The 26,059-nt window shown below is 44.3% G+C and overlaps 1 protein-coding gene across 5 annotated transcripts in view; it reads right to left on the reverse strand.

Moving 5' to 3' along the window:
• Positions 1-5,619: 5,619 nt before the first annotated feature.
• Positions 5,620-26,059, reverse strand: part of MEIOB (meiosis specific with OB-fold) — a 41,339-nt gene continuing 20,899 nt past the window's right edge. For 3 of the 5 annotated variants that reach the window (XM_058433837.1, XM_058433836.1, XM_058433834.1), the window contains exons 7-15: positions 25,728-25,828; positions 24,850-24,902; positions 24,668-24,763; positions 16,583-16,684; positions 13,460-13,613; positions 10,889-11,072; positions 9,427-9,513; positions 6,760-6,885; positions 5,904-6,000 (exon numbers count right to left, since the gene is read on the reverse strand). In XM_058433837.1, the coding sequence (XP_058289820.1) occupies positions 6,772-6,885; positions 9,427-9,513; positions 10,889-11,072; positions 13,460-13,613; positions 16,583-16,684; positions 24,668-24,763; positions 24,850-24,902; positions 25,728-25,828 (891 nt within the window). In that variant the 3' untranslated portion in view covers positions 5,904-6,000; positions 6,760-6,771. Of the gene's footprint in view, positions 6,001-6,759; positions 6,886-9,426; positions 9,514-10,888; positions 11,073-13,459; positions 13,614-16,582; positions 16,685-24,667; positions 24,764-24,849; positions 24,903-25,727; positions 25,829-26,059 lie in introns of all 5 variants that reach the window. The other 2 variants (XM_032144956.2, XM_058433835.1) reach the window with 1 other exon arrangement.

The following is a 26,059-nucleotide window of genomic DNA, read 5'->3' on the forward strand; positions in this document are numbered from 1 at the left end:
CCTATTTCCTCTTTTTTGAGAATCGACTGAGGCCCCTTGAACTTCCACTGGAGTCTTCTTATTCTTATTGATTACCCTGAGTTGCCAATAGAACAACGTTGTTGCATTTCTTGTAAACAATTTTTTTGTTGAGATAGGGACTCCCTCTGTAGCCTAGGCTGAAGTACAGTGTTGCGATCATGGCTCCTGCAGCTTTGACCTCCCAGGCTCAAGTGATCCTCCTGCCTCAGCCTCCTGAGTAGCTGGACTACAAGGCACACACCACCACATCCAGCTAATTTTTTTTTTTTTTTTTTTTTTGAGATGGAGTATTGCTCTGTTGCCAGGCTGGAGTGCAGTGGCACGATCTTGGCTCACTGCAACTTCCTCCTTCTGGGTTCAAGCAATTCTCCTGTCTCAGCCTCCCAAGTAGCTGGGACTATAGGCACGCGCCACCACGCCCAGCTAATTTTTTTTGTATTTTTAGTAAAGACGGGGTTTCACCACATTGGCCAGGGTGGTCTCGATCTCTTAACTTCGTGATCCGCCCGCCTCAGCCTCTCAAAGTGCTGGGATTACAGGCATGAGCCACTTGCACCCAACCCATCCAGCTAATTTTTAAATTTTTTGTCGAGATGAGGTCTCACTATGTTGCCACGGCTGGTCTTGAACTCCTGGGCTCAAGCGATTCTCCCAACTCAGCCTCCTAAAGTGCTGGGATTATCAGCATGAGCCACCACGCCTGGCCTTCTTGTAAACCCGTTGACTGGCTTTTTGGACGTGAACACCACAATGTGCTATGACACCTCGGGCTGGGCCATTATCAATTTGTAATTTTGTCCCTAGCATTTGAGCACAGATCACTCTGCCACCCACTTGGTGGGGTGACAAGAACAAGCTTCTATCCATTTGGCAAATAGGAGCTTTCTTTGATTTGTCCTGACAACCTTTTTTTTTTTTCTTCAGAGAGAGTCTTGCTCTGTCGCCCATGCTGGAGTGTAGTGGTACTGCAACCTCTGCCTCCCGGGTTCAAGTGATTCTCCTGCCTCAACCTCCTGAGTATCAGGTGCCCGCTACCATGCCCAGCTAATTTTCTATTTTTAGTAGAGACAGTTTCACCATGTTGGCCAGGCTGGTCTCGAACTCCTGACCTCAGGTCATCCGCCCACCTTGGCCTCCCAGAGTGCTGGGATTTCAGGTGTGAGCCACTGCGCCTGGATCTAACAACTTCTTTACAGCTGTGAGGGGAGAGTCTACCAATGCTTGATTTCCTGCCTCTAGCCCTTGGATGACCTGGTGATCAGGTGACATGATGAGCAAGGCACTAACAGGAAGAGGAAGCAGGAAGGGACTCTACATGCCCCTCTGCTCTCAAGCAGCCTCAAGTTTTGTCGTCAAGATCAGTTCTACCTATGGGACAACTTTCAAGAATGGCACAAATTTTGACAGCAGCTATAGCTCACAAGCATTTGAAAATTAAGAGGTTGGCTGGCTGAGAGACAACGGTGGATGGGCAGAGATGAATAACCATTTCCCAGCTCTTCTCACTGTGTACCTGGTCCTTTAAGACTCAGTTCCAGTGCTGAACCGATCTTACGGCATCCCTCAATCCCGGCCTCCCATGTGGGAGCCCAGATAGTCCTGCCCCAAGGCTGGAGGGAGAAAGGCCAGCTCCCCACGTCATCCCAGCCCCGCACCTCACCTGCGCTTCCCAGCAGCCTTTGGCAGCGCAGTCCCTGAGTTTTCGGAAGCTGTGAAGGCATCGCCCAGGATCTGACACCTGTCAGTGGGAGAAGATCACCGAGCCTTTATACAACTGCGTCTTGGGAGGAACTCAGAACCAAGACCCAGAAGGGCTGACAATACGCTAACTTCCCACCTCTTCTCTCAAATGGTGGGAGTCATTTTTGGGGGTGCCAAGAACAGCCGACTGACTAGTGGCTCCTGGAGGCTGAGAGACCGGGAGCAGCAAGAGCTGCCTCCCTTTTGCGGACAGAACCGCATCCAAGGACCAGCATCAACTACGCCTTTGTCCAGCGTAACTGCCCCCTACCCAGAGCAGGCTTCACTCACATCTGTCCTCCTGTCGCTTTCCCAGAGGAGGTAGGAGCTGGTCAGACATCCCTGATGAGCAGCCTCCTCAAACAGGTCACGGGCCTGCTGTTGCTTCTCTTCATCCTAGAATAAATCCCAGCAGAGTTCATTCTTCTCTTATTATCTTTTTCATTTTTATTTTTTGAGACAGTTTCGCTCGTCGCCCAGGTTGGAGTGCCATGGCGCAATCTCGGCTCACTGCCACCTCCGCCTCCTGGGTTCAACGAATTCTCCTGCCTCAGCCTCCTGAGTAGCTGGGATTACAGGCGCTCACCATCGTGCCCAGCTAGTTTTTGCGTTTTTAGTAGAGATAGGGTTTCACCAGGTTGGCCAGGCTGGTCTCAAAATCCTGGCCTCAGGTGATCCACCCACCTCGGTCTCCCAAAGTGTTGGGATTACAGGCATGAGCCACTGTGCCTGGCTGGTTTTTTGTTGCTGTTGTTGAGGCAGAGTCTCCCTCTGTCACCCAGGCCAAAGTATAGTGGCACGATCTCGGCTAACTAAAACCTCGGCTTCCCAGGTTCAAGCATCTCTCATGCCTCAGCCTCCTGAGTAGCTAGGATTATAGGTGTCCACCACCACACCTGGCTAATTTTTGTGTTTTTTAGTAAAGATGTGGTTTCAACACATTGGCCAGGTTGGTCTCAAACTCCTGACCTCAAGTGATCCATCCGCCTCAGCCTTCCAAGGTGCTGGGATTATAGGCATGAGCCACCATGACCAGCCCTTATTCTTTACTTCATGTTCAGTCACTCTACTCACCATCTACCTCCTTTTCCATACTTTTTTTTTTTTGAGACGGAGTCTCGCTCTGTCACCCATGCTGGAGTGCAGTGGCGCGATCTCGGCTCACTGCAAGCTCCGCCTCCTGGGTTCACGCCATTCTCCTGCCTCAGCCTCCCGAGTAGATGGGATTACAGGCGCCCGCCACCACGCTCGGCTAATTTTTTGTATTTTTAGTAGAGACGGGGTTTCACCGTGTTAGCCAGGATGGTCTCGATCTCCTGACCTCGTAATCCGCCCGCCTCGGCCTCCCAAAGTGCTGGGATTACAGGCGTGAGCCACTGCGCCCGGCCTTACTTTTTTTTTTTTCTCTGAGACTGAGTCTCACTCTGTTGCCAGGCTAGAGTGCAGTGATGCAATCTCGACTCACTGCAACCTCCATCTCCCAGGTTCAAGCAATTCTCCCTGCCTTAGCCTCCTGAGTAGCTGGGATTATAGGCACCCGCCACCACGCCCAGCTAATTTTTGTGTGTGTGTGTTTTTTTTTTTTTTTGAGACGGAGTCTTGCTGTCGCTCAGGCTGGAGTGCAGTGGCATGATCTCGGCTCACTGCAGGCTCCGCCCCCAGGGGTTCACGCCATTCTCCTGCCTCAGCCTCCTGAGTAGCTGGGACTACAGGCGCCCGCCACCTCTCCCGGCTAACTTTTTGTATTTTTAGTAGAGACAGGGTTTCACTGTGTTAGCCAGGATGGTCTCAATCTCCTGACCTCGTGATCCGCCCGACTCGGCCTCCCAAAGTGCTGGGATTACAGGCGTGAGCCACCATGCCCGGCCAATTTTTGTGTTTTTTAGTAGAGACATGGTTTCACCATTTTGGCCAGGCTGGTCTCGAACTCCTGACCTCAGGTGATCCACTCACTTTGGCCTCCTAAAGTGCTGGGATTACAGGCATGTAATCGTGCCCGGCCCCTATACTCTTTTTTTTTTTTTTTTTTTTTTTTTTTTTTTTTTTTTTTTTTTTTTTTTTTTTTTTTTTTTTTTTTTTTTTTTTTTTTGAGACGGAGTCTTTCTCTGTCCCCCAGGCTGGAGTGCAGTGGCGCGATCTCGGCTCACCGCAACCTCCACCTCCTGGGTTCATGCCATTCTCCTGCCTCAGCCTCCCGAGTAGCTGGGACAACTGGCGCCTGCCACCATACCCGGCTAATTTTTTTGTATTTTTAGTAGAGATGGGGCTTCACCATGTTAGCCAGGATGGTCTCCATCTCTGGACCTCGTGATCCACCCACCTCAGCCTCCCAAAGTGCTGGGATTACAGGCGTGAGCCACCGCACCCGGCCTATTTTCCTCTTTTTTAAAAAAATATAAATGTCGGCTGGGTGTGGTGGCTCACAGCTTTGGGAGGCTGAGGCAGGTGGATCACTTGAGCCCAGGAATTCAAGACCAGCCTGGGCAAAATGGCAAGATCCCTGTCTCTACAACATGTTTTAAAATTAACCGAGTAAGGTGGCATCTCCTGAGCTCCTGGACACGGGGCTCAGTGGAGGGGCACCGTACCCACTCTTGCTGAACCAACAGTGGGAGCCAAGCCAGCACCAACCACGACACCCTCACTTCTCTCCTATCCTTCCTTCCCTGTCCACCCTCCCCATTCACCTGGCTTCACAAACACCCCAGTTCTCCCCAAGGGAGGATGGAAGGCCTGTTCTGCACAGCTAGGTCAAGTCGTTCATTACCTTATCACCACAATTTGGACACTTAGGGGTGAACCTGCATCCCTCCTCTGTGGCTGCACATGGTAAAAACCAGATAAAACATGACTGACAAGATAGTTTATCTCCCAACACCAGCCTTAGGAAACCCAGTTTCATATACTCACTTTTTCCTTTTTTTTCAATCCTGTGGTGGAGGGCGTGTAGCCTTCTAAAGTACCAGGCCAAACTTCCCAGGCTGTGGGTCAACAGTGACCTTAGCGGTGGGTCTTCACAGGCCGGAGTCTGTGCCCTGAAGCAAGTGACTCTCAGTGGTGTGGAGCTGAGCAGTTTACTTTGTGGCTGCTGCAAAGCAAACAGATAAAATGGCAGCTGTCATCCTCATGTCCTGAGTAGGTCCCCCTCAGAGTTCTCAGACCCGGGCACGCTCGTGAAACTTTTGAAGTTGGTCTCCTCCCAGTTGATTCAGACTCAGTCATGTCAGCCCTGAGCCAGCAAGCCTCCACAAGCACTGGGCACTCCAGTGTGTCACCTGAGAAGACCAGGGGCTAGAAAAGCTCCAGGTGCTCAAAACAGTAGCACAGGATTGCCCACGACTTTGGCTATTCCCACCCAGCGCCGAGAGCCCCTTGCCCTCGTCCTGTCAGATGACGAGTCACCACCCAGCTCTCAGAAAGTAGTCTTTAGAGGTCCTACCTTTTTTTTTTTTTTAGACGGAGTCTTGCTCTGTCACCCAGGCTGGAGTGCAGTGGCTCCATCTCAGCTCACTACAACCTTCGCATCCCAGGTTCAAGAGATTCTCCTGCCTCAGCCTCCTGAGTAGCTGGGACTACAGGCATGTGCCACCACACACAGCTAATTTTTTTATTTTTAGTAGAGATGGGGTTTCACTGTGTTAGCCGGGATGGTCTCGATCTCCTGACTGCCTTGGCGTCCCAAAGTGCTGGGATTACAGGTGTGAGCCACCATGCCCAGCCCTTGAGGTCCTACTCTTTTTCCAGGGAACCAAGACAAATAATAAACTGGCTTAAGAAAATAAATCATTCACCCAGGATTAAGAAACTCACTCAAAGCTGCTCAACTACATGGAAAAGAAAATAAATCATTCAAATCTGTAGAAGATTAAATCTGTTTATTAATTCATGTAAACATTTTCCAACTTGGGAGGAGACAAGGCAAAGACAGTAGGAGGCTTTCTAAGAAGGGACGTCAGATGAGAGAGGCCTTCAGACTCACCCAGACCACCTCCACCATAACAATTTCTAGAAACATGTTCACCACATGTAAACAAAATGCAATTTTCCCCATAATTTTCAAATTAATATCCCATTTTAAAGGGAGTTGAAACTCATATACTTTTCCAGAGTTTAAAATGATAGACCATTTTAAACATGCTTTTGTCCAGACAAGTTTCTGCTTGCCTCAGTAGGATCTGCAAGCTTGCACGAGAGTACACTAATTTTCAATCCACTCCTTGCTCTGTGTGATAGAACAAACTGCGAGGAGAAACAGAAAAAGAGACAAAAGTTAATTTTTAAAATCCCCTTGTATATCAAGTTGAAAAATCAATGATCACAAATAGAGAACTGCAATGAAAGTTTTGTTTACAGATATTAATATAAACTTCCATTGGAGCTGGAAGATGATGGGAAGAGTTCCAGTCTCGGAGTACAGTTAATTTACAGGCCCAGCTTCTGACTGATTTTGTAAAAATTTATGTCACTTTTCATGCTGTTTCTCTAAGGTAGGAAAGTTGGGATTAAAAGTCTAATGTGGCCGGGTGCGGTGGCTCACGCCTGTAATCCCAGCACTTTGGGAGGCCAAGGCGGGCAGATCACCTGAGGTCAGGAGTTCGAGACCAGCCCGGCTAACATGGTGAAACTCCCATTTCAACTAAAAATACGAAAAATTAGCCAGGCATGGTGGCACACACCTGTTATCCCAGCTACTCAGAAGGCTGAGGCAGGAAAATCGCTTGAACCCAGGAGGCAGAGGTTGCATTGAGCAGAGATTGCGCCATTGCACTCCAGCTTGGGCAACTAGAGCAAAACTCTGTCCCCCGCCCCCACCCCCCACTAAAAAAAAAAGTCTAATGCAGGGCTGGGCGAGGCGGCTCATGCCTGTAATCCCAGCACTTTGGGAGGCCAACGCAGGTAGATCACTTGAGGCCTGAAGTTCAAGACCAGCCTGGCCAACAAAGTGAAACCCTGTCTCTACTAAAAATATAAAAATTAGCCAGGCGTGGTGGTGCACACCTGTGGTCCCAGCTACTCGGTGGCTGAGGCGGGAGGATCCCTTGAACCTGCGAAGGTTGAGGCTGCAGTAAGCTGTGATCGCACCACGTCTTCCAGTCTGGGTGACAGAGCGAGCAGAGTGAGACTCTGTCTCAAAAAAAAAAACAGAGTATAACATAGGAAAAAGGGCTTAATGTGTGTTCAAACTACCAACTGTGATAGACTTTAAGCTGTAGCAGGGACTCAATCTGTGAGACTACAGGAATATGATGACATAATTTAATAATAGTCTTATTTTAATAGTCTTATTTTTTATAATTTATACAGCACTTTAACCAACATTTTATTTAATATAGAGTGGAAGGACATATCAACCACTTTAATTTCAAGACTGAGAGGGAAAAAAGTACCAACACCAGGGAAAACTGTGAAAGACTTTAAATGGGCAATAACAATAAGCGGGTACCCTTTCAGTGGAATGTTGTGGTAGTCTGACATTGGCTAGAACATGTTGAGAGCTGTCTGATTCTACAGGGGCTACACCTCCCATTGCATGGACTGAGCTGTTTTAGAACTAGGTTGTAGAAAGCTGACAGTGATTCGAATGACCCTGCTCATGGACTCCCCATGAAGTCTGTCTCAGTGAATGAAGATGCACTGCTTCTGCCCTATAGAGGAGCCCAGTGGTTCATCTACAAGCAAACCCATTCAGCATTTTGCATTGCCTGCCTATGTATCTATTCTTCCAATTCCTTTTTTTTTTTTCTTTTTTTTTTTTGGAGACACAGTCTCACTCTGTCACCCAGGCTGGAGTGCAGTGGTGAGATCTCGGCTCACTGCAACCTCTGCCTCCCACGTTCCAGCAATTCTACTCCTCAGCCTCCTGAGTAGCTGGGATGACAGGCACCTGCCACCATGCCCGGCTAATTTTTGTAGTTTTAGTAGAGATGGGGTTTCATCATCTTGGACAGGCTGGTCATGAACCAGTTCCCCTTTGAATACTTCTTCTCCCCTATATCTTACTGGTTCCCTCATTAATTAATGAGTTAAATCTTCAACATGTGTTATTTTATTTTTGTATGCATCATGGTTTTTGGATTTTGGTTTTGGATTTTACATCTTTTTATTTGTAAAATACTGTGTTACCTAATGCATGAAGCAGCTTGTCCATAATTGTGAATATTTGTTAAAACCACCTGGAACATCTGTTACACACATTCTCTGGAAAAGTGCAGTATCCACTTGAGGGTCATTCATTGTTGTATTTGAATCAAATTTAGAAAACTCTTAAGTTCCCATGAACTTAAGTTGATCAGACTCATTAGCAAGTGGTGCCTCCTGTCTAGAGGGAAAGCATACAGGGTAGGTCAAGGACCTGAGCGTGCCCTGACTTGCAAAGAGACAGTATTTAGGGGCCCATGCTACCCGTTGAAGAGATGCAGCATCTTACTGCAACTTTTCTTCCTTTGGCCTGGTAGTGAAGAGGCCTCAAGCTGAGGTCCTAGAAATATTGGTAAGGCTACTGGAGACTCCATGTCTGCAAACTATTCAGATGTGTTGGTGGCCATGGAAAATGGGAAAACCTGCTTATGAGGCTGAGATGGAGGAGATGCAGCATTCACAAATGCTCCTGCAGGATGTCCATGAGATGAAAACTAATTTCATAATAATACTAATTCTCTCATCAGCACGCCATGTTTTCTAGAGGCTCCATGATACCATTAGTCTGACACAAATGGAATGTGCGCTCTAGAATGTTTTAAAATTTTTTCAGTATTAAGCTCCAGTACAGCAAGTATCAGTAGATATAACCCACACAAACGGGAGCACATTAACTTGCGGGAGAATACAAGAGAAAAGAGTTGAGAACCATGAAGTGAAGCAACCAGGCTGGCTGGGTCCAGTCTCACCTGTGACCCAGGGCAAGTGGCAACACTTCTTGGACCCACTTTTCTCATCTGCAACAGGGGAGTTTGTCTCACTGCACTTTTCCCCCTCTGACTACTTGAACACTAAGACTTGAGGATCCTCCAACACTGAAGTGCCTCAGGAGGCAACTGTGGCCCTTCAGAGTTGGAGGATCGTGGAATTTTGCAGGTTAGCAAATTTAATTAACCTCTGCAGGGTCTCACAGGCTGACGTGTGGTGGGATTAGGATTCAGACCAAATCTGTCTCCCCTCAACAATCGAAGCACTTAATTGTGCTATCTTACACTGCCTCACTAACTGAAGGGAACACCACAGGGTGGGTGGGGGTGGGGACAACCTAGTCTGACCTTTTGGGGTTCAGGGGCCAAGAGAGGGGTCTCACTGTGTTGCCCAGGCTGGCCTCAAACTCCTGGGTTCAGGCGATCCTCCCACCTCAGCCTACCAAGTAGCTGGGATTACAGGTGTGCACTATTGCACCCAGCAGCTCTGATTTTAAAGCCCTTTCCCTTGTTTTGGATGTAACCTTAAAGGATATTTCCTTTGTTGGTCTCTTTTCTTGGCTATCTTTGGTGACTCCTGTATACAATATGGAAAGCCCTGGCTACTTCCTTTGTTTTTAGGATAGCTGAATCCTCATGCACATCTGGGAACTGGGCATTAGAAATAATAAATTCTCCAATTTATCTAGGTTTTTCTTATGGTTTGAATATACAGAATAATAAATATATAGAATAATATGGCACTATAAAATGCACTAACTTTTAAATAAATTTTGCTTCTTTCCAAGAGAAATTGCCACTTTAATGCTGTTTTCTGTTCATCTGTCATTGCAAGAAACTCATTTACCTGGTTAAAAAAAAAAAGATGAGACAAATATATCAAGTTCACAAAGAAAATTTTGACAACAGTGTGAAACAAACTTTCTCATTAGAAATGAAATTTTATTTGCAGTAATTATAGCTCAATCATTTGTTTTTGTTTGTAGAGACAGGGTCTCACTCTGTCGCCCAAGCTGGAGTGCAGCAGTGCTATCACAGCTCACTGCAGCCTCGAGCTCCCGGGGTCAAGCAATCCTCCCTCAGCTTCCCGTTTCTGAGGTTACAGGTATGCACTGCTCTTCCCTGGCTAACTGTTTTATGTTTTATTTTTTGTAGAGACAGAGGGTCTCACTATGTTGCCCAGGGTGATCTTGAACTCCTGGCCTCAAGTGATCCTCCTGCCTCAGCCTCCCAAAGTGGTAGGATTACAGGCGTGACCCACTATGCCCAGCCAACTCAATTGTTTTGATAGAGAAGATAAGGCAGGAAAGGCTATATAAGCAGAATCTCTAAAGGTAATCAGGTATCTCAGCAAGGAAAAATCCCCTCAATAAAGTGGAAGCAGAATTTGGAACTAAAGTCTAATGGTAAATTTCATGAGCTGGTTTTAACAATAAAACACAGGTGCCTATTGCCAAATGCACATGCTAATCCCTAAGTATCTGCTGCCGTTGTATAGCTGCAAACCAGGGAGAAAACCTGTAGCTGACTTTATGTAACTGACTAGGTGAAACACAGCCAAATCTTCCTAGAAAAACCACCTTATGACGGATCAACATCTCCGACTTGTTGTTTTACCCGTCGTTACTCGACTATATCAAACATCATGTTTCCTTGGTGTTGTTTTTTTTTTAAATTATTTTGAGACAAGTCTCACTCTATCACCAGGCTGGAGTGCAGTGGCGTGATCTTGGCTCACTGCGACTTCCACATCCTGGGTTCAAGTGATTCTCGTGCCCCAGCCTCCTGAGTAGCTAGGATTACAAGTGCACGTCACCACATCCAGCTAATTTTTGTATTTTTAGTAGAAATGGGGTTTTGCCATATTGGCCAGGCTGGTCTCAAACTCCTGACCTCAAGTGATCCACCCTCTTCGGCCTCCCAAAGTGCTGAGATTACAGGTGTGAGCCACGGTGCCCAGCCCTAAAACATTATGTTTATTTATCCATTTAGGCTAATGGCCTCAGTCATTACTCATAATAGTAAATATTAGCTAGGATTTTAATATAAAATATGTAACATTTGTTCATCAAAGCAATGTGTGTTTAAAGCAAGATGATTTTTTCCCAGGCTTATTAGTGAATTAATTTCTATGAAATGTTTGACAAAACAACCTATTTTTTGGGGGGAAAAAGCATTCACTTTGGAAATATTCTAAACATTTCTTTCTTTTTGCTATTTACCGTGCAGCCCAAAGTCTCCTCAGCAACACTTCCTGTGAGACTACAGGAATGAAGGGTGCCTGTGTGATCAGTCAGATCAATCAGCATATCGAAACTGAGGAAGACAGATTTAAAGTCCAAGGAGTTTTTGTTGCAAGTTGCGCACATGTTAGATGCTTCATTTACAATATAACCACAGCTGGAACTGAAAAGAAACAAAGACAATGATAAAATGTGATGCCCTAAGCGACAAATTTCCTCTGTAGCAGAAAAAGAATTATCACTAAAAACTCTACGTCAGTGTGTAGAAAACTTACTGAGTGTTCAGTGCTATGCAGTCTACAAGACAGTCGTAAAAAACAGTAAAACACACTTTCTACGCAGCCATTCTCAGGAGTCATCTGAAACTGCGTACACCAGTTCTCTGCCTGCCCTCCTTTCTTCCCTCGCTCTGCCAAGCCCTCGAGATCCATCCCAGTCTCATTTCCTTGCTGGGGCCCTCCCTTCTCGTATCCCAGCCCGCAGCCTTTCCCTCCTGGAACAGCAGCAGAGTGCACGCCTCAGGACTGACTGGTGCTGTCGCATCAGCTCCTTATTCTCACCTCCCCGGCTGGGAGTTCTGAGGGCAGGAATTGTGTCTTGTGCCTGGAAAGCACGAGTTCAACAGCTGCTCACTGGATGGGCCTGCACGGGGCCTTCTCTACAAATACAGAAAGCCTTGCAAGGCTGGCCGGGTGGCACCCACATGCCATTAACACTGCTGGTGATACACTCTCCTCTCTTTCTTTTCAGTGATTTATGCTATTCCATATTTCTGAAGCATTACTTTGGCAATTTTAAACAGGGAACCTAATTCAAATTTCTCAAATAGGGGAAATGAACTGAAGATAGTGGTTTCTTGTCTAGCCACAGATCACTTGGTCTAGCAAATTTTAGATGCTTTTCCTCAGATATCAATAATAAATGTACAGGGGAAAAAATTAGTTTTTTAATTTTTGAAAACTATTTTTCAAAAAATGAACACAAGGCCTTACACAGCATCCTCCACATTAGTTTTTTCAACTTTAATACCACATCATAAAATGTTTTAAAAATCCAGAGGTCAGTATCTTGACTGTGGCAACAGATACACAAACTTAAAAGTGTGATAAAACTAATTAGAACGCACACACACGACTGCATGTGAACCTGGAGGAATTTGAATAAGACTAGTGGATTGAATGGTGTTGATATCCTGGCTGTGACATGGCACTATCACTTGCAAAATGGTAACGCTGGGGGAAACGGGGCAAAAGCCACAAGAGATCTCTCTTATTATTATTATTATTTTTTTTTTGAGACACAGTCTCGCTCCGTCGCCCAGGCTGGAGTGCAGTGCAGTGGCGCAATCTCGGCTTGCTGCAAGCTCTGCCTCCCAGGTTCACACCATTCTCCTGCCTCAGCCTCTTGAGTAGCTGGGACTACAGGCGCCCACCATCATGCCCAGCTAATTTTTTTGTATTTTTTAGTAGAGACAGGGTTTCACCATGTTAGCCAGGATGGTCTCAATCTCCTGACCTCGTGATCCACCCACCTTGGCCTCCCAAAGTGCTGGGATTACAGGTGTGAGCCACTGCGCCCAGCCCTCTTATTATTTCTTATACTTCCACGTGAATCTAGGATTATCTCAATGAAAATTCAATTATAAAAATCCATAGCGAGACTTTCCTAATAATATTACACATTTCTTGCCAAGCATCTTTTAGCTAACAGTATTAAATCTACTGGAGTTTACTTTCTTTTCTTTTCTTTTTTTTTTTTTTTTTTGAGACAGAGTTTCACTCTTGTCGCCCAGGCTGGAGTGCAATGGCGCAAACTCGGCTCACCGCGACCTCCGCCTCCTGGGTTCAAGCAATTCTCAGGCCTCAGCCTCTGAAGTAGAAGGCATTACAGGTGCCCGCCACCACACCCAGCTAATTTTTTGTATTTTTAGTACAGATGGTGTTTCACCATATTGGCCAGGCTGATCTTGAACTCCTGACCTCAGGTGATCCACCTGCCTCAACCTCCCATAGTGCTGGGATTACAGGCGTGAGCCACCATGCCCGGCCTGGAGTTTATTTTCTATGCAAGTAAATACTAACTTCGATCTACAAGAGGTTTGATGTTTCCTAGGCTGGACTCAAACTCTTCAAACTCCTGGGCTCAACTGATGCTCCCACCTCAGCCTCCTGAGTAGCTGAGACTACAGGCACATGCTACTGCACCTGGCTTGAAAATAATTTCTTTTTAATGCTGTCACTACATTACTATAGGGCCTAGCAACCAAAATAGTTTTCTGCCAAATCATTAGACAAGTCTGTCAGAAGTTTCTCACATTATATCTTTATATGTTAGAATTACAGAAATATAGATTATATTTTAAAAGGCAATTATAATATTTTAATCTAGTTTGCTATGGAAACTTTTCAGTATAGTTTTTTATACATTTATCTCAAATACATAACCCCTGTTACATCAGCAAACAGCTTTAACTTTTAGAGAGCTTAAAATTTATTAACTAATTATTTCTTACAAAAATGAATTTGCTAGAAGTGACACACAGATCCTTACCATCTATTTCGAACTACTTTTGTAGTTTCATCATCAATGTTGAGTGTGGAAATGTAGGCATAAAGGATGCCATAGGAAGGATCAGCTTTTCCTTCATTCTTCAAAGCTTTTCCCTTTAATTGTTCAACTGTATAGACATCAACTATTGTATTTACTAAAAATAGAAAGAAGTATTACAGTTCTGTATATATTCTAAAAAATATAAAAGATTACATCCAAATGGAAAGCTATGACAAATGAGAACATGCAGTAGCTTAAGTAACAGAAAAATTACTATGTTGGCTATATAAACACTGATTCTATAAATGGACATAAAAGCAAAACATAAGGAAAAAAAGGAAATGAAATTAGTCTTCATTAAAATGAAGAATTTCTGTTCATCAAAAGACACCATTAAAAAAGTGAAAAGGCAAGCCACAGAGTGGGAGATGCTAGCAGTCTACAATGAGATAAAGGACTCATCTAGAATTATCCAAAGAATTCTTAAATATCAATTAGAAAAAGACAGTGACTCAGCTGGGCATGGTGGCTCATGCCTGTAATCCCAGCAATTTGGGAGGCTGAGGTGGGCAGATCACCTGAGGTTGGGAGTTCGAGAGCAGCCTGACCAACATGAAGAAACCCTGTCTCTACTAAAAAAAAAAAAAAAAATTAGCCAGGCGTGGTGGTGCATGCCTGTAATCCCAGCTACTCAGGAGGCTGAGGCAGGAGAATCGTTTGTGGGGACCAAATGGCCCATTGCACTCATCTGGCAAAAACAAAATCACTCAGTGACCAATTTTTAAAAATCATTATTATTATTATTTTTATTTTTTTTTATTTATTTTTTTTTTGAGACAGAGTCTCGTTCGTTGCCCAGGCGGGAGTGCAGTGGCACGGTCCCGGCTCACTGCAAGCTCCGCCTCCCAGGTTCACGCCATTCTCCTGCCTCAGCCTCCCGAGTAGCTGGGACTACGGGTGCCCGCCACCACACCGGGCTAATTTTTTTGTATTTTTAGTAGAGACGGGTTTTCACCGTGTTAGCCAGGATGGTCTCCATCTCCTGACCTCTGATCCGCCCGCCTTGGCCTCCCAAAGTGCTGGAATTACAGGCGTGAGCCGTCGCACCCGGCGACAGTGACTCAATTTTTTAAATGGGGAAGAGACTTTTAAAAGTCCATCACAGCCGGGCGCAGTGGCTCACGCCTATAATCCTAGCACTTTGGGAAGCCGAGGCAGGTGGATCACAAGGTCAGGAGATCGAGACCATCCTGGCTAACATGGTGAAACCCTGTCTCTACTAAAAAATACAAAAAATTAGCCGGGCGTGGTGGCGGGTGCCTGTCCTCCCACCTACTCGGGAGGCTGAGGCAGGAGAATGGCGTGAACCCGGGAGGCGGAGCTTGCAGTGAGCTGAGATCGTGCCACTGCACTCCAGCCTGGGCGACAGCGAGACTCTGTCTCAAAAAAAATAATAATAATAAATAAATAAATAAATAAATAAATAATAAAATAAAATAGAATCAAATAGAATGAAATAGAATAAAATAAAATAAAATATAAAATAAAATAAAATAAAATAAAATAAAATAAAATAAAATAAAATAAAATAAAATAAAATAAAAGTACATCACAAATAAAAGTTATCAAAATGGCCAATACATGTATTGGCCTCAATAATCATCAGGAAAATACAAATTAAACAAGAGTAGGCCAGATGTGGTGGCTCATGCCTGTAATTCCAACACTTTGGGAGGTTGAGACTGGTGGATCTCTTGAGGTCAGGAGTTTGAGACCAGCCTGGCCAACATAGCAAAACCCTGTCTCTACTAAAAATAAAAAATTAGCTGGGTGTAGCAGTGTGTGCCCATAATCCCAGCTACTTGGGAGGCTGAGGAAGGAGAATCGCTTAAACCCAGGAGGTGGAGGTTGCACTCAGCCGAGATCGCGGCATTGCACCCCAGCCTGGGTGATAGAGCCAGACTCCATTTCAAAAAAAAAAGAGAATTCCACTAAACATCTAACATTTAAAAGACTAATAACACAACATGAGCGAGGATGTGAAGCAACAACAAAAATAAACTTTACAAAACTAAAAACAACCTGTTATTCATTTTTATTTTTCTTTATCTTAGAAGAATCTTCCAGGAACAAATATTACTTGGGTAAGAAAACTTTTATGAGAAGTTATCCGGTTCCTTCAGCACCTCATTGGTTTCTTCTCTTTTATTGATATCTAGTGCATGAAATTTAATTTTCTTCAATAAAAAGATGGTGATGTATATCTATTTATAATATTTTTATGTCTTTATCCTTCTATTAGTATATATGCACAAAAAGATAGATTAAAAGATGTTAACCAAATAACTGTTTATTTGGGGCTGTTTGTTGCATTCTGTATTATGTTTCTTTTTTTTTGGAGACGGGGTCTCACTCTGTCACCCAGGCTGGAGTACAGTGGTGTGATCTCATCTCACTGCAACCTCCGCCTCTTGGGTTCAAGCGATTCTCCTGCCTCAGCCTCCTGAGTATCTGGGATTATAGGTGCCCCCCCGCCACGCCTGGCTCATTTTTTGTAATTTTAGTAGAGACGGGGTTTCACCATGTTGGCCAGGCTGGTCTCAAACTCCTGACCTCAACTGATCCCTCTACCTCAGTCTCCCAAAGTGCTGGGATTACAGTGTGAGCCACCACACCTGGCCAAATATTCTGTATTGTGTTTCTTTTATTTTTTTATTTTTTGAGATACAGTCTTGCTCTGACACCCAGGCTGGAGTGTAGCCTCGCTCTGTCACCCAGGCTGGATCTCAGCTCACTGCAACCTCCACCTCCCAGGTTCAAGGGATTCTCCTGCCTCAGCCTCCCAAGCAGCTGGGATTACAGGCACATCCCATGATACCTGGCTAATTTTTGTGTTTTTAGTAGAGACGAGGTTTTGCCATGTTGGCCAGGCTGGTCTCATGAACTCCTGGGCTCAAAAGAAAAAGAAAAAGATGCTCACTATTTTAAGCTACCTTTAGAAAAGTTGAAATATAGTAGTTACAGAATAGGAACCTGGTATCTTTTACCATGTCAAACAGACCTTTACAGGCCCAATTTCAGCCTTAAAAAAAAAAATCCAAATATATTTAAAGGGTCACTTACGATTTATGGATTCTTTCAAATAACTGTCAATTTCATCATCCATAACGTTTGTTTCTTTATTTTCTCGTATAAAATTCAGTAGAATGTTAGCTTCTGGTGTATCTTAAATTGAAAATGCATAATAAGTAAAAAGCAAACTGATTATCTTTTAAATCACATTTAAATCATCCAAAATCATTTTAATAGTACAAAGTGAAGACATGTAAGAATACAATCAAATAGAATATTACACGGCCATTAACAATGTGATGTAGAATTCTGTAAACATAGAGAGATGTACACCACATTACATCTAAAACAGATGTTAGTGAAAAGAGCAGCTTACTAACCTATGTGGTTCAATACCCTTTTAATTAAAAAATCTACATATATAAGGGACCAGGCGCAGTTGCTCACGCCTGTAATCCCAGCACTTTGGGAGCTGAGGCGGGTGGATCACGAGGTCAGGAGATGGAGACCATCCTGGCCAACACAGTGAAACCCCATCTCTACTAAAATACAAAAAATTAGCCTGGCGTGGTAGCACATGCCTGAGGCAGGAGAATGGCATGAACCTGGGAGGCGGAGCTTGCGGTGAGCCGAGATAGCACCACTGCACTCTAGCGTGGGCAACAGAGCAAGACTCTGTCTAAAAAAAAAAAATACATATATAAATGCAAAATTATCTGGAAGAATATATATGAAAAAATTATTCTCTCTAGACAGTGGGTTGTAGGTGATCTTTGTTTTCCTTGTTTATGTTTTTATATATTTTTTCTGAATTTTATATGTATTTCTTTACTCATCATAAAAAAAAAGGTTTTCAAAAGGCAATTGAAATATATAAAATAGGCTCTATAAAAACCCTAGCTCCCCAAGTTGGCACATGAGTGTGCTCAAGGGTCAGGGGTGCTGTCCCAGAAGGCAGGAACGTGAGTTTGGAAAGAGCTCCCCCATGATGCCCTTGGACCCCAGGCCCCAGCCTCTGGCATATGTTTAAGTGCCCCAGGCCCCCCTGAATATTCTACAAATTGTCCTGACAATATCTGTACTCTCCTAACTCCCCTAGGAAGATCTGGGCATTTCTTCCTCCTTGCTCCCAGAATACAAGTCTTCTACCTGTTCTTTCTCAGAACGAGGTTGTCAAATCCTTGCTGGCACACAGTGTCCCACGTGATGACTAACCTCACATCCATCTGACCAGCCACTCATCTCCTTCCTTGTTCCAGAAATTTATATTATCTCAATTCTTGGCAAGTAAAAGGCATTCAAAAATACTGATAAGGTCGTGGGCGAATGAATGAATGAAGAACTCTATTAACTTGGAGAGATATGCACCATGAATTGCTGTGCTTCAGATGGGAGCATCTGCTTGAGCGAGGCCACAGAAATCCAGCCAATGAGCTTCCTGTGATGGGGGCTGGCAGGGATGGGTGGGTACCAGCACTGCAGGTCCTCACTGACAATAGGGTTATCCTGACTGTCAGAGAAAGGCAGGAATTGTGCCCTCCCTATCTGATAAGCACTCTCAGGGCAGAAAAAGAAACAAGGAAATCTCAACACCTGGCTAAGATGAACACAAGCCATTTAGAGCTTCTTAACTTCTTATGGCAAGTGTAGCCCAGGAAATTGAAAGTAAAACTGATATAATTATTTACAATAGCAAAGACATGGAACCAGCCCAAATGCCCATCAATAGTAGACTGGATAAAGAAAATGTGGTACATATACACCATGGAATACAATGCAACCATAAAAAGGAATGAGATCATGTCCTTTGCAGAGACATGTATAAAGCTGAAAGCCATCATTCTCAGCAAACTAGCACAGGAACAGAAAGCCAAATACCATATGTTCTCACTCATAAGTGGGAGCTGAACAATGAGATAACATGGACACACGGAGGGGAACAACACACACTGGGGCCTGTTGGGGAATGGGGGGTGAGGGGAGGGAGAGCATCAGGACAAATAGCTAATGCATGTGGGGCTTAAAACCTAGATGATGGGCTGGGCGTGGGGATTCACACCTGTAATCCCAGCACTTTGGGAGGCTGAGGCGGGCAGATCACGAGGTCAGGAGATCAAGACCATCCTGGCCAACATAGTGAAACCCCGTCTCTACTAAAATACAAAAAATTAGCCTGGCGTGGTAGCACATGCCTGTAGTCCCAGCTACTCAGGAGGCTCAGGCGGGGGAATCGCTTGAACCCAGGAGGCGGAGGATGCAGTGAGCCGAGATCGCGCCACTGCACTCCAGCCTCGGTGACATAGCAAGACTCCATTTCAAAAAAAGAAAAAAAGCTATTTTTGGGTTGGGCGCTGTGGCTCACGCCTGTAATCCCAGCACTGTGGGAGGCTGAGGCGGGTGGATCACCTGAGGTCAGGAGTTCAAGACCAGGTTGCCCAACATTGTGAAACCCCGTCTCTACTAAAAATGTAAAAATTAGCCGGGTGTGGTGGTGCGCGCCTGTAATCCTAGCTACTTGGGGGGCTGAGACAGGAGAATTGCTTGAACCCAGGAGGCAGAGGTTGCAGTGAGCTGAGCTCGCGCCACTGCACTCCAGCCTCGGTGACGCAGCAAGACTTCATCTCAAAAAACAAACAAACAAAAAAAGCCTATTTTTGAGCCGAGCAAGGTGGCTCACACCTGTGATCCTTCAGGAGGCCGAGGCAGGAGGATATCTTGAGGTCAGGAGTTTGAGACCCCAAAAAAAGAAAAGAAGAGAAGAGAAGAGGGGAGGGGAGGGGAGAAAGAAATAAAGAAAGAAAAAAGAGAGAAAGAGAGAGAAAGAAGGAACTGCTTTGTGATTAATATGACCTACTGATCAGAAAAAAAATTTCCCATATAAATCGGGCTGCCGTTGAGGAGCCTAAAAATGGCTGTAGACAGTCATTCCTGTCCCCATTTTAGGGTTGTGTGGCAGGACAGGGACTGAAATACACTCTATCAAGTTTACCTCACAGCTCACGGAATGCCTGTGTGCTCTCTCAAGTTTCCTAAAATGGCATTATCCACAAATGACCCAACATTTTAAAAAATGTTTCCAAAGTAACAATCATGGCTTTATTTTACTATTATTTTTTGAGACAGGGTCTTACTCTGTCACCCAGGCTGCAGTGCAGTGGCATGAACACAGCTCACTGCAGTCTCTACCTCCAGGGCTCAAGCAATCCTCCTATCTCAGACTCCTGAGTAGCTGAGCTCACAGGCACGTGCCACCATGCCCAGCTATTTCTTTTTTTAATTTTTTGTAGAGATGGAGTCTCACTTATGGCTTGTCCCTTCTTGTAGGCAAAAAGATGACAAATTTCGATCCAGTAGTATCTTTTTCTACCACTGACTGCTACTGATATTAAACACATTAAATATCCTCCACAAAAGCAATAGCAAAGTTCCTCTTCCACACAACGTAATGTGGCTTGCAGAATACATTATTTCATGCTGAATTCCATTGTTACTCTCTTCAAGTGAATTAAGTCTCATCTACGATAACTAGGTAACTCATCTCCTAGAACTATGTTACAGAACATGCCTTCAAGGAGTGATCTACAACTTCCCTCTGTTCCTCCTGGTCGCTCCCACATGTCTGGCATAAGCCAGCAATAGCAATAAGGAGAATCCTTTTTCCTTTTTTTTTTTTTTTTTGGCGACAGAGTGTTACTCTGTTGCCCAGGCTGGGGTGCAGTGGCATGATCTCGACTCACTACAACATCCGCCTCCCCGGCTGAAGCGATCCTCCTGCCTTAGCCTCCCTAGTAGCTGGGACTATAGGCACCATACCACCATGCTCGGCTAATTTTTGTATTTTTAGTAGAGATGGTGTTTCAGCATGTTGACCAGGCTGGTCTTGAACTCCTAACCTCAAGTGATCCGCCCACCTCGGCCTCCCAAAGTGTTGGGATTACAGGCATGAGCCACTGCGCCTGGCCAGCAGAATCCTTTTAAAAGAAGAGCCTCAGCCTAAGCTTCATGGATTTGGGGTCCAGGAATATGACAGTTTATGCAAATTCTACACATGGGAATAGTAATTCTCTGGGGAGAGGGTCATAAGCTCCCATCAGATAGGCAAAAGGTATATAAGATGCTCACTCGGGGCACGGTGGCTTATGCCTGTAATCCCAGCATTTTGGGAGGCCAAGACCAGTGTATCACTTGAGCCCAGCAGTTTGAGACCAGCCCGAGCAACACTGCAAAACCCCATCTCTACAAAAACTACAAAAATTAGGCCGGGCACGGTGGCTCATGCCTGTAATCCCAACACTTTGGGAGGCCAAGGCAGGTGGATCATGAGTTCAAGAGATCAAGACCATCCTGGCCAATATGGTGAAACCCTATGTCTACTAAAAATACAAAAAAGGCTGGGCGCGATGGCTCACACTTGTAATCCCAGCACTTTGGGAGGCCAAGGCAGGCAGATCACGAGGTCAGGAGATCAAGACCATCCTGGCTAACATGGTGAAACCCCATCTCTACTAAAAAATACAACAAAATTAGCTGGGCGTGGTGGCGAGCGCCTGTCGTCCCAGCTACTCGGGAGGCTGAGGCAGCAGAATGGTGTAAACCCAGGAGGCGGAGCTTGCAGTGAGCCAAGATAGCGCCACTGCACTCCAGCCTGGGCAACAGAGTGAGACTCCGTCTCAAAAAAAAAAAAAAAAAAAAAACCTAGATGACAGGTGGATAGATGTAGCAAACCATCATGGCACATGCATACCTATGTAACAAATCTGCATGTTCTGCACATGGATCCCAGAACTTAAAGTAAAACTAAAAAAAAAGTAAAGCTGATATAAACAAGCACACAGGTTCATGCATTCTTGCGAGTATTCTCTAGTTTCCTTGACACAATAAATCCAAGAAATCTAGATCTGCTGTACAACATAGTAGCTATGGTTAATAACAACATATTACATTCTTGAAAAGTACTGAGAGAACAGATTTTAAGTGTTCTCAACACAAAAAAAATGATAAGTATGTGAAGTAGCACATGTTAATTAGCTTGATTTAGCCATTCTGCAACGTATACATATTTCAAAACAACATATTGTATAAAATAAATGTATTCAATTTTTTGTCAGTTAAAAAGTTAACCAATAAATAATAAATTTTTAAAATGTGTCTCCTTGAGAAAGAAGGCATTTTTTCTAATGATGTTGGTTATTGCTCAAAATACTTTGACATTTTTTTCTTTGAATCTCTCATCAGAGCCAAATGTACAACATCCTAAAATATCTCTCATTAATTAGATCTTGAGTTTTTTATACCATTGTACAGTCAAGCTTGATCATCTTTTCCATCAGACAAATCTGTCTTTTAGAAACTTCTCCAGCTCAAATTTGCCCTTAGAGGATGAAGATTTTACTATCACTGGTATTAGTAAATGCAAAAACAACAAGCCAGGCGTTGTGGCTCGTGCCTATAATCCTAGCACTTTGGGAGGCCGAGGCGGGCAGATCACTGGAGCCCAAGAGTTCAAGACCAGTCTGGCCAACATGGTGAAACCCCATCACTACTAAAAACATAAAAATTAGCTGGGCATGGTAGTGGGCACCTGGGCAACCTGGGAGGCTGGAACAGGAGAATCGCTTGATCCCAGGAGACAGAGGCTGCAGTGAGCCGAGATTGTGCCACTGCACTCCAGCCTGGAGACAGAGCAAGACTCCATTTCAAAAAATAATAATAATAAACTATTTTTATTAATAAGTTACTCCTAATAATAAACCATACATAGGCCAGTGGCTCACACCTGTAATCCCAGCACTTTGGGCGGCCGAGGTGGGCAGATCACGAGGTCAGGAGATTGAGACCATCCTGGTTAACACAGTGAAACCCCATCTCTACTAAAAATACAAAAAACGAGCCAGGCATGGTGGCGGGCACCTGTAGTCCCAGCTACTCAGGAGGCTGAGGCAGGAGAATGGCAGGAACCCGGGAGGCGGAGCTTGCAGTGAGCCGAGATCGCACCACTGCACTCCAGCCTGGACAACAGAATGAGACTGTCTAAAAAAAAATAAAATAAATAAAATAAAATAAAAATAAATAAACCATACATAGTACCTCCCTCCAGAAGAGAAAAAATTGAAGAGTGTCCCACTATTGTCCTAAGTGTTAATGATAGACTATCGTGTGTCACCATCAATTTCCAACAAAGCAGTCGGAGTGAACCTCTCAGAGCTGAGTGAGATGCTGTCACCGCTCTGCTCCAAACCCCAACCTGCTACCCCATCCAGAGTAGAAGCCAGTGCACTCTAACAGCCTCCGAGGCCTTCTTCCTGGGTGCCCCATCCGTTCTCAGAACAGCTCCTGCTGGCCTTGAACTCCTGGGCTCCAGCCACACCAGCCCCTGGGTGTTCCTCCCACATATAGGCACAGGGCTTTCCCTTGGTTAACCTTTAGCCTCCTCATCAAATCTTTGCTCAAAGGTCACTTTCCCATGCAGCGTGCCCGACCACCTTGTGGCTCTCTAGGTCCTCCTGACTCTGTTCCACCTGTTCTCCTTAAATATTTCATAATTCATGGACATATTATCTTCATTATTTATTCTTTGTCTCTCCCTGCTGGAGTGTAAACTCCCTGAGGGTGGAAATATTTATCCATTTTGTTGTTGCACCCCAGAACAGCACCCAGCATACAGCACGTGCTCAGTAAATTAATTCAGTGAAGAGCAATTCAGGGCATGCACATCCCCTCCCATGGTACTGCCTTCAAGGAGACAACGTCCATGTGTTGGATGTGCAAGATTCAGAGCTCTCATAAAAACCAGAGTCTTGATATTTTACACCATTCCTCATAGTAATTCTATCTTTTAAAAATGCTGATAATGGTTTGGTCAAAAGCACACATTGCTTTATAATTCTGTCACTGCTGATGCTTTGTTACAGACCAGCATGTTTTAAATGATACACTACATACTATACTCATAGCTTCATGAGATGGCCAAGGATTGATTACTCCATTCCTTTGGCAGTACTGGGTTGATGGTTATGTCTGCACTATAAAGCACCCCGGGAATGCTCACAGGCACTAACCCCTCATCTCCCCAATCTGGCTCCCTTGATTTCATGCTGTAGTAAACTGTAACTCCTTCAACAACCACTCCAGGGGGTCATCTGGGCATTTAATGTGCAGTTATGAGCTAATGATACTACACAGAGAGTACTGTGTGTGCGCATGCGTGTGTGCATGTGTTATCAATGTCCTAGCAGTAAAAGTTATTTGAAGGTAGCAAAACTGAATTTACCTATTAGTCAATAATTTAGCATCCAAGCAATAAAATCGATCTCTCAAAAATTATCACAATGAATTATACTTTAAAAATTAATCTAGTTTTTCACTTTTTTTTTTTTTAGATGGAGTCTCGCTCTGTCAGCAGGCTGGAGTGAGTGGTGTAATCTCGGCTCACTGCAACCTCCACCTCCCGGTTTGAAGTGATTCTCCTGCCTTAGCTTCCCGAGTAGCTGGGACTACAGGCGCGTGCTTTCATGCTCGGCTAATTTTTCTATTTTTAGTAGAAGCAGGGTTTCACCATGTTGGCCAGGATGGTCTGAATCTCTTGAACTCATGATCAGCCCACCTTGGCCTCCCAAAGTGCTGGGATTACAAGCGTGAGCCACCGCGCCCGGCCACCTTTTGTTTTTTTTAAGATGGGATCTTGCTCTTGGGGCCTAGGCTGGAGTACAATGGCGCGATTTCAGCTCACTGCAATTTCCGCCTCCTGGGTTCAAGCGATTCTCTTGCCTCAGTCTCCCGAGTAGCTGGGATTACAGGCGCCCACCACCAAGCCCAGCTAATTTTTATATTTTTAGTAGAGACTGGGTTTCACCATGTTGGCCAATCTGGTCTCGAACTCCTGACCTCAGGTGATCCACCTGCCTTGGCCTCCCAAAGTGCTGGGAATAAAGGCATGAGCCACCATGCCCAGCCTCACATTTCTTTAGTAAAGATATCAAAGTTCATTGCAAGTTTTTAAAAAAGTTATATAAAGCAATTTTTACTTCTAATTTGAATTAAATCCAGGCTGAATTTTCATTCTTAAATATACTGTATAAATATTGAAATGTGTTCAGTCATTTCCAAAGGGATAAAAAATTTCAGAAAGTTTTTTACCTGGATTAGTTGTAATAATGGTTTTTGAGATTACAGTTGCTGTCATGCAGTTCCGAAATTTGTCAAAACTTATTCTTATATCTGAGGCAAATATTACTGTTTGGGAAAAAAGCCATTTTAAAATTATTACATGGGGGGATATAAAATGACAAATATTGGACACAATCATTGAATGATAATACCTGTTTCTCGTGGCATCCAGCTCTGTGCAAGTAGAATGGATTCATTATCCCAACTGCATTTGTTTAAAAAGAAGTAATACAAATTGAATACACTAGAAAAAACTGATAGTGACACATTATTTACAACAATAAAAGAAAGCTTCAGTGGCTGGGGTCAGCCATCACCAAGGTGGTCAAAGACCTCCTGGTCTTAAGGATGCCAGCTTCCTCCTAGGGAGAATTTAACATCTCCATGAGAGAACATTCCTTCAACACACACTTTCCTGTAGTAATACCCTGCTCTGCCAATTCTTTATTTATTTTTCCAACACTTAATCACTCCAGGCTAGTTAGAACTAAAGCTTAAAGACTTTAAAGTCACACTTTCAGACCATGAAGGTAAGTGTCCCCCAGTGGATACACTGCTCAGGGGCCTTGATGGGTTGAAGGCATTTTTGAAATCATTTCCTTTGATACCCAGGCATCAGAGGTCTAGATAATGCCTTGTTGTACCTGGCAGTGCTTCAGGGTGCAGTTGCCACCCTGGCCCACGTGCCCTGTGCCCTGCCCTGCTCCAGGATACTTCCCAGGAAGCACAGAGGGAAAGTCTGGCTTGTTCCATGGGACCTAATAAAACACCATTTGTTATAAAACAGAATTCAGTAATAAAACTGGTCACGGTGGAGTCCTCCTAAGCAATTCCATGCCATCTAAAGACCTCATTTTAAGGTGGTGTCCATAACAACTCAACATTCAAGAGTGAGATTTATTTTTTAAAATATCATTCATCTCCTATCATTATCCTCTCTTGATATGAAGTCCATCATATTTTTGATAAAATGAAAATGTCCTGGTGATAACAACAGGGATTTCAGTTTGGAACAGACGTCGGTGGTTACCATGTCATTGCAAAAGAAGACTCTGTTTCATCATAGAGTCTAACTTCACACCTCTGGCCTTTTCTCCGGTCTGAAGTTGTAAAGTATTTTGGCTCTCCAACCTTAGAAATGGAAAGAAATCATTACTCTTCACCTGTATGTAGAAGTACTTAAGTATGTGTTGATGAAAATACTCAAATGTTCACCTTTTAAACACCAAATTAGAAATATTAAAATAGCAAGAACTGGTAATATATAGTTGATTATTTTAAAGCATCTTCTATCTCTAAACTACATGTACATAGCTGAAGTTGTAAGTCACACAACACTTTGAAGAGACACAGGGAGACAGG

This window comes from Hylobates moloch, unplaced genomic scaffold (genome assembly GCF_009828535.3).
Source record: "Hylobates moloch isolate HMO894 unplaced genomic scaffold, HMol_V3 SCAFFOLD_23, whole genome shotgun sequence".
Lineage (NCBI taxonomy): Eukaryota > Metazoa > Chordata > Mammalia > Primates > Hylobatidae > Hylobates > Hylobates moloch.